The following is a 9,351-nucleotide window of genomic DNA, read 5'->3' on the forward strand; positions in this document are numbered from 1 at the left end:
AACTAAATTAGTTATCTAGTAAGCCAAATACAATACGCTTAAGTTTGACACGGTAGTGTATAACGCTGCCAGGTGCCAAAATAAATAGGTGATATATCATAGATGAGAGTAAAACTGTAAATTAACATAACTGAATTGTTCATAATTGTTAGAGTAAATCCGAGACCACCGTCGATCATCCAAAGACTAACCAATCACACGAACACGACACCGAGATTTGTTAACGAGGTTCACCGATATAGTTATAACCCAGGGCTTAACTATGGGCGCTCCTTCCTATGACACCGCTATAATACCGCACCCGGTCGCCTCTGGACGCCGGCACATACCGCCGGCTTCCCCTGCATTCCGATGCTATTATGTTGGCATAGGTTACATCGTGTGTCTGTCCCCGCTATATAAGAAAGGCCTAGAATACAAGTATCCTACTTGGATACGACTCCATATCCTATCTGAACACAATACAACTCAGAGTCCAACCATAACCTACCTTGTACACAATATTCGACACAACTCTAACAAATTCCACCTTGGCGAATATTCTCCGCCACCTTGAGTTCGTCAATGCATCAAACTTTCATGTGCATTGGATTTGAGCTTATCCCGTGAGCACCGCTGCTACTCCAAAGACTCCATATGACTTCACCTGCAACTTGTAGTCCCGTCTTTTCTTGACCATAGTCAACACTCGAGCAAAATTAAGTTCCTTGTTACTCTAGTTTGTGCTTTCAACTTTCAGAGCATCAGTCCAATGACATCACACACTGATCACTGACCTGTGTGAAAGTTAATAACTCACATATTGGGTGTCACACATAAGAGTTACCTGAACTCAACATCACCGTTCTTCCTTGACCGCATGTCTGAAACTTGAAAGAATTTCATCATCGCTTGTAGTCATTTCGAGTCAAATTCGCATTTATCTCACCACATGTATGACCACCAGAGCCCTGGCCCGTCTCCATGTCCCGTGCATACCACACGCCTCACCGCTATTACCGCGTCGAGCCTTCGCTGTCCTGGTCGAGTCTCAAGGGTCGCGAACCCACACCACTCAACCCCCACTGCAGAGTACCACCGATCATCACCGACCGATGACGAGTTTCGTGCTTCCATCAGACCACTGGGCTCCAGTCCGAACTACATGTCCCTCACTTTTTCCCGCTGAAATAGGCTTCAACTCTGTGCACTTACGCCGTAGCCCCTCAATCCAGCTCCACCTTCAACATGACTCCATGGTAGATGATCAGTCTACCCACGCGCCCCATCAACTTCAAGCTTCATGTGTACATCACCTTGAATCAACCCCGCACCATAACCTTTTCGAAGCCCACAAGCCCTCGGGGCCTGCGCCACGTGTTTCCAGACCCCAGAAGTCGGTCACCATCAGCATCACGCTCCTATATCGCCGTCGTCGATCCCGCACCGTCTTCTGTATCAACCGACTTGAGTCAGTCCGTCAGACTGGAGAGTCTGACCCAGCCGCCCTTGCCCGGCTACAACGACACACTCCAAACTTCTCAAGCCTTCACCGTAACCAACACCATCCATACATAGAAGTGTACCAGCAAAAAAAAACCAAATCAAAATCCCTCACAGCCTTTCCGTGTGAACACCACACGTATATAGCTATTGGACTTATCTTCTTTTTTCTTTCTTGATAGCATCCCGGTCTTGACTAGTCTTTGTGCCAAATTTTTTTCCCAAACAAATCGTGTGCCTTCAAGCTTAACCTCATGTAGTCCTAGCGCACCAAGCTCAAACAAATCGCTGACTGCCACCACGCCTTGGGCCTTGGCTTCCTGCAGCCCACTTGCCTGCGGCCTCTCTTGGGTCACGCGCCCTTCAGCTGCCTACCCGCACCGGCCTGCACGTCGCTCCAGCATCGATGGATGATCCGGCCCTCGCCTGTACGTGCGTGTGCCACGCAACCCTAGCAGCTCTGCACTACCGTTGTACGCTAGGACCGATTTCGATCTGCTGTTGCTTGCCGAAGATAACACAACACGACCGGTCTGCCTGGATCATAACTCGCCCATTATATTCATCCCGTATTACAATCGCTTCTCGCAGATTTATGTCGACGCTTCTAGATCAATGATCTGCAGTCTCCGAATAACCTAGCTCATGATACCACTTGTTAGAATAAATCTGAGGCCATCGTCGATCGGACTAAGCAATCACACGAGCACGACACCGAAATTTATTAACGAGATTCACCGGTATGGCTACATCCCCGGAGCTTAACTATGTGCGCTTCTCCCCATGACACCGCTCCAATACTGCACCCGGTTGCCTTGGACGCCGCCAGATGCCGCCGGCTTGCCCTGCGTTCCGATGCTATTACGTTGGCATAGATTACATTGTGTGTCTACCCCTGCTATATAAGAGAGGCCTAGAATACAAGTGTCCTACTTGCACACGATTCTATATCCTATCTAAACACAATACAACTCAGAATCCAACCGTGACCTACCTTGTACACAATATTCGATACAACTCTAACAATAATCGTGTCTGCAATAGTAAAAAAGAAAAGAAAAGAGATTCAACCATGTGGTGAAAACGCAACTGTCCAACCAGTAATTGCAACCACAAACACCACGATAGTCGCATTCAATGAATTTTAGACAACTTAGAGCAAAGAAAATAATTTTAGGTAAATCGTGTAAACAAAGAAAGGAATACAGACCCACACTGTCAGTAGATAGGAGTATATCAAAGTGGAATGAACCAATCTCTTCGCCAGGCTTTTGGCGTGATCTGGTATCTTTAGAACCGTGGAGAAACAACACTATGAATAAGACAAAACAAAAAGGATACTAAGTGGGCAACCGAAGTAGACGCAAAGCATAATTTACATTTCATTCCTGAAGTAAATTGAGAATAGCAAAGATGAAATTGGGGCCCTGTGCCATCTCATGTGCTGCACACCCATACGCCCTGGCCTGATGCATACATAGGCAGAGCTACAGAGATACATAAACTTAAGCTAATACCCGCTTGATACTCCATACTAAGCTAAATTAGGAGACAAAACATGTTCAAATATTCTGAAAATAATTGCAGACACACATTCATGTTTAATGTATAGCCTCAAAAAGCTTGCCACATGTCAGTCTTCTCTTTCGCACTGCTTGATCGAATCTCGCGTTAATGGAACTGGTGCGCCGCTTTCTTGTTCCTCCAAATCAAAGCTTGCTGCATTTGCTTCGATGCCTCCTTGCTTGCTGAGAGTTACTTGCTCTATCCTCTTCCCCCAGAGAACATTGTACAGGCCACCAACCATCAGCGCGCCGCTTATTACACTGTTCATCAGAAGAGAAATTTCAAGAAGATAAAGATTGATGTAGCTCTTATGTCTAGCGAGCAAACGTTAAGTCGACAATGGACCTTCCAAGGGTGACTGCTTCTCCTATGAGAAGTGACAGAACGATGGTGATGACGAAAGTTAGGGGTACCGTCATGGCCAGGAAAACCGGGCCACAGTTGTCAATTACCCAGATCAGCAGGTAATTTGAAAATGCAGAAACAACCACGCCCTACAACATAAAAGTATTTTCAGATGTCAGGATTAAAAAACAGTCTTCTGATCAATCGACATGATTTGCTTCTGTTGAGGGGATTGTTATACTTACAGAATAGACGATCTCGACAAGACCTACATCCAGGCTCGGCTTCCATCTTGAAAAATCTCTCTCCATCACAAGAGCCATGAAAAAAGATTGAACGGTCGCAAAGACAATCTGAAGGGTCATGTTAAGCAGCATGGAAGGGTACTCCTCCAGCAAAGGGCCCTAGAAAGCAACATGCAAGCTAAATTTAGCATGAATAAATTAGCTTCTGAACATGCGCGCGCGTGCGCGCACACACCTTAACGTGCGCACATAGCAAGATGCATACCTGAAACACTGTCCAAAGAGCAAACAGTAGAGTCGCAAGTGACTGCAGGAGAATTCCCAATATCCAGCTCCTTGAGGCATGGATATCAACTCGGCTTGTGTGATGAAAAAGAGGGTGGTGGATGATGGATTTGAGCTCAGGTCCTTGGTATAGCGCTAGTACGGCAACACCAGCAGCACAAAGCACTATACCAGAAACTTTCACAATCCCATGGAAGCTCTTTAGTTTCAAGGACTCCATTCTACCATAAGTGGCACGACAAATCACTCACTGATCGACGGAAGTTTGATCATAAAAGTTCACATTGTATGCAAAACAAGTCGAACTTATTTTTCACTCCCACTATCGTTACTACACCAAGTTCATCAAAGCACTCACATCTACACAGAAGTAGGTTTACACAACTGATGGTTCGTTAGCAATCTCAAAAACAATCAACAACTAATGGTTCATGTTAGACAACTGATTTCACGTGAACATAAGTAATAGCAATTGACTAGCACTCCCACTATAAATAAATATAAATCGCTGTAATTATTTTATTGAAGCAAAGTTAATGAGAGAGAAAGTTATCACTCAAAGGTGTTACCTCCACCCTTTGTCTAAAGTTTGATAGAAGCTGAGTCCAGTCATCGCAATTAGGCTTGACTAGGCCCCTACAGTTTTCCAGCCGAAAAATGGTTACGCAAGCTGTTGGGACTGGTTTAGGACCGGCTAGGTTCGGTTTGGTAGTAGGGTCTACGATGATCTTGCTATTGATGCAACATGTAGAACTGAATTAATTATTATATTTCTTTCTCTGAACAATTGTGTAGTTTCCTAGAGCAAAAGGAATATTTTTGTTTCCTGTGATCTTAACATGAAGAGTTATAAACATCACAATATAACCATTTCATTAGGCTGCAAAACATCTCTAAATTACAATCTCAACTATGCCCGTCACTGATTCTCATAATCAGACGTTTATGCAAGCTATTCTTCTGTATATAACATATTCGTGTTGCTTACGTATGGGTATCCTAAATAAATTTTTACTGACATCAGATTTATGACATGTTTAAAATTTAATTGTCACAAGGGAAAAAAAAATGGCCTGGCCTTCAAGGAAGTAATGCAATCATCATTAAAAACACATACCCCAATAGAAAAGCCAAAAAGAAAGTTAACACTGGTTGGAGATTTTGTACTGCAGTAGCAGAAGTGGCTGAAGCATAATTGAGGCCAACGAATGATATGTTTAGAGAAGCAGACACCCTGGAGAAACGAGATAAAAGAATATTATTAGTAAAATATTTGCCAGAATAAGATGTATAACATTTATAAAGAAAACGAAACAGTTAAGATAACTACGAAATACCAAGTGTCAGTTGTAAGCAAAAAAAACTGGTATGATTTTACACAATAACTATTTACATAATTCTTAGCTTTGCATAACATTTCTGTTGAAAGTAAATCAGTTAACCTAACTAAACAGCTACTTTCCCACAAAGAGGAAAAATTGGAAATATAGATTAAATATGATATAACTGAAATTCTCTGTCGGAAAGGCTGGCTTGCAATTGACGAAGGTGATGGGTATACTACACTGCAACCAACAGGGCCGAGGGATGAACCTAATGAAAATAAAGTATTTTTTTATATCACGAGGGTACACATGGATGCACATAAAAGAACTCCAAACATATAAAGTTTGGCCGTATGCATCTCTCCGATGTAGACGCCGGGGGATGACCTCCTTTTCTAAAAAAATATAAAGTTTGGATAACCAGCAGAATGAAACAATTACGGTATTAGATAGATGTCTAACAACACCAAGTCACAATTCCTCACATGAATACACCCATTCCACTAAAATACAAAATTACGAAAATAATACATCATTGCAAACCCATTTTTTTATCTAGCAATGCCATTTGATAAACAAGATGATTAACTATACACAACACTTCTGCATTGTACTTCCTACCCATATAATGCATGCACAAATAGCTTCAGACAGACTTTGTGTGACAGTTGTGGGGCGGTTTTCCTGCAAAAATAAAATCTCAATTCATGCTTCCTAGATGAAATCCAGATCCAGGCAAAGAAGCAGCCAAAAATCTGCATACCTTTCAGTTGCAAAAGCAATGGGCAGTAACAACATTGTAGCTATTACATGCCTGTAGAAAACAAGAACATATGTACTTGTACCTTGGTTAAAAGCAACTTTGGTGAGTATCTGCATAACCCCATAGATAAACCTTACGAGAAATGAAACAGCATAAGGTGATGTCTTCCCCATTACTCTCGTTTGTTAGAACTTCAAAGACGATTGCTTAAATACTACTACTTGTCCATCGAGGCTCGTCATCAAACCTTCACTGTCAGGACACCTCATCAAACCTTCGCTGTCATAAGGTTTGTTCAGATAGGACTCATAGGTATCCACTTAAGGAAATATTATCTTACGTATGTTTCACTATGTGGAGGCCACATTAGTCGCTTGCTTTAATCGAGGTTAAAAAATTGCAGCAACAGTTTTTAGGTCTAACAAGTTAATTGGTTACATCTTACTCCCTCCGTCCCAAAATAAGTGTCTTAACTTTGTACTAGTTTATACTAAAGTTGAGACACTTATTTTGGTACGGAGGGAGTACTTCGCAACACATCAAAATTTTACACTGTGCAAGACACAATAATTGCAACAAACTGGGTATTTTATCAGTTCCAAGGTGCTTGTATGAATGCATGATGCATCTACCCAGCAGCAAATTGGCATAGATTTGAAGCATCCAACACTTAAAATTGTCACTGCACAAATGAAAAGATATGTGCACTGGCAGTATTACTCATTTCAGGGTTGATCTTACTACAGAAAAGGAGGTAGGAACTTCGAAGTGCTTCACTTCCCGGTCAAGGTGTCAAGAATTACATGATAACTTCTCGTGTATATTTAACAACATAAAAAACGGTCATACTTCAACCATCATTTACCTTGGATAAAAGATTTGAAATATTGTACCTCATATTGAAGTAACTGGAATCTTCGGGAGTGAACATCCCCGGCGCTCCCAGTGCGCGACGACATGCTCACCATACGATCAACCAGGCAGCCCTGGGACCTGGCCATGCACAACATGCATGGGTATGACAACAAGATGGCGTGGAATGTGCACTGCGTGGGGAACTAAAGCATATGTATATTTCTAAAGGAAAAAAAACGGTTTCAATATTTCCAACTTGGTGACTCAGATGCTTTCTGGACATTCTCTACAAAAAAAATAGTACTTGGTGACTAATGCTCAGTGGGTCAATTCGGACTATATATTTCCCTAGACATTATTCCATTTGAAAGAGGCCTTTTAGTGGCCGCAGTTAACAAATGCATCTTTATGGAAGGGTGGAGGGATACGTGGCAAAAGTGACACATGCATGATGTGGAAAAAGAAAAGGGCAGCATAAACAACTGCATCTTTATGAAGGGTAGAGGGATCAATGGCAGAAGTGACACATGATGTGGAGAAGAAAAGGGCAGCAGCTATGGACAAAGAGTAAAATGGTTATAGGAGAAGAAGTTGTGTTAGTGTACATTGCCTTCTAAACGGCACTAAATCCAGAATAGCGCTTGCATGCATTTCCCTCTGTTCCAAATTAATTAAAGGTTTAGGCAAGTTTATAGAAAAATACATTAATATGTACAACATCAAATGTATATATATATAGTATGAAAATATATTTGATGGTGAAACTGATTTGGTTTTTATGATGAATATTAGCCTGCGCCATAAATCCAAAACCAGTGGGCAATGATTGGTGCTTAAATGGACCTTGCTGCTTACAATCTCACTAATTTCAACAGATCAAGAAAAATAAATGGAGGAAACAACCAATCATCATCCGTCAATTTAGACATGATTTAGAAGCAAATTTGTCAATATAACTCAAATCATACAATTATAACTAAACAAAAGAAGGACGTGGTATGTCCTAGCACACTAATGGACACATTTTTGCTTACTAGTTAATATACTAATGTTATGCTGCTCATTTAATTATTATTAGTAAGTCAGGAATATAAAGGATATTAGCAAACAACCAGTAACTACCATAGTTCTTATGTGATATTATGAAATTTCAGGTACATTTATAAGAGGGCTATATTTTATTCCCTCAATGTTAATTTATTTTATCTTATTATTGATGTTAAAGTCATCTTGATGCGGAGATTATACAATGATATAAATTGAGATAAGTAAAGCTAGTAATCTAGTGGTTCGGGTTCTCCTTTGTAAAGCTTAGCTCCTAAGTTACGCAAAGCTTATTCGGAGCTCCACAAATTGACAAACAAAAAGAGAATGCTAGAACTTCTTTTGCTAATAGAAAATGGAATGTGAAAAAAAAATGTGATGTTGCTTTGTGACCGGACAGCCCATACCATTTCGCATCTAGTAGTCATCATCGCCAGCCATAAGGACTCATGTCAATCCAGTAGAATCGCTCATCAACCATGAGCCATCCTTGCCAAAGACTTGACAAGTGACGCCAGAAACCACCTGGTCTCAGCCACCAACTAACCATTGTATTTGTCCATATGCTTGCTCGCACGTTGGAGAGGACTAGTTCTGGATTCTTGTATGCTGCTTGACTTTGGTGGTTTGCTTTAATATATATAAAACGAGGTAAAAGCCTTTTTCAGTAAGAAGTGTGACGTCATAGGAAAGGCGTCCACGACTGCATGATGGATGGTCATCAGCCTTTTGGGTTGTCCTTATGGCCTGGCTTGCCTCCATGGATTTGATGGTGTCCGTGGTCTTCCGCCGAGTTACTCTGGTTGGGGGTTTCTTTGCGATGTACTCCCTTCATTCCGAAATAGATGACCCAACTTTGTACTAACTTTAGTAAAAAGTTGAGTCATCTATTTTGGAACGGAGGGAGTAGCAGTGTGTGGTTGGTGGTCGTGGCTGATCGTGCGCTTATAGGGTTGCATGCTCTATGTGTAGTTCATATATGGTAGGTTTGTATCATTTTTGCCCGTTTTTTCATTAATTAACTGGACAATTCTCTTCTTCTTAATTAATCGATGAGGCAAATCTTTTGCCTCCCTTTCCAAAATAAAAATAAAATCCCTCACTTCAAACCACTGGACCTGACACTACTTTGCTACCCACTCCATCAACCCACACAAAGGTCCTTTACGGTACCCCTAAATGGTTATGAGCCATCCATTTTCACTAATCCAACAGGTGATCTTAATTGGTACTCCTAACACTTGTACGAGAGAGTACCAACTAAAAAAGCTAGGGAGTACCTCAAGCGTAGGGGCAAAAACGTAACCAAAAAGCTGTATTTGCTTAATTTATTTTTATTCTCATCTCAGCATACATCACGGCTGCAACATAATATTCGCCGTGATTATCATAGGAGGAGTAACTATTCAACTCAATCATGATTAATCATTTCTGGAGCCCT

General features: G+C 41.4%; 1 protein-coding gene across 2 annotated transcripts; it reads right to left on the minus strand.

The window, feature by feature from the left end:
• Positions 1 to 2,840: 2,840 nt before the first annotated feature.
• On the minus strand, positions 2,841 to 6,208 carry LOC125511223 (WAT1-related protein At5g64700). 2 transcript variants are annotated; one of them, XM_048676547.2, is made up of 8 exons: positions 6,149 to 6,177; positions 6,012 to 6,062; positions 5,870 to 5,932; positions 5,041 to 5,157; positions 3,904 to 4,144; positions 3,639 to 3,797; positions 3,394 to 3,542; positions 2,841 to 3,308 (listed from the first exon to the last, which is right to left on the minus strand). In XM_048676547.2, exons 1-8 carry the CDS (start codon positions 6,163 to 6,165, stop codon positions 3,116 to 3,118), a joined length of 990 nt encoding a protein of 329 aa, XP_048532504.2. In that variant the 5' UTR covers positions 6,166 to 6,177; the 3' UTR covers positions 2,841 to 3,115. The 2 variants fall into 2 exon arrangements, with proteins under 2 accessions (XP_048532504.2, XP_048532503.2); XM_048676546.2 differs by having other exon boundaries at positions 6,012 to 6,208.
• Between the last annotated feature and the right edge of the window lie 3,143 nt (positions 6,209 to 9,351).

The sequence above is a fragment of the Triticum urartu genome, chromosome 5A (assembly GCF_056163025.1).
Source record: "Triticum urartu cultivar PI428250 chromosome 5A, HENAU_Tu73, whole genome shotgun sequence".
Lineage (NCBI taxonomy): Eukaryota > Viridiplantae > Streptophyta > Magnoliopsida > Poales > Poaceae > Triticum > Triticum urartu.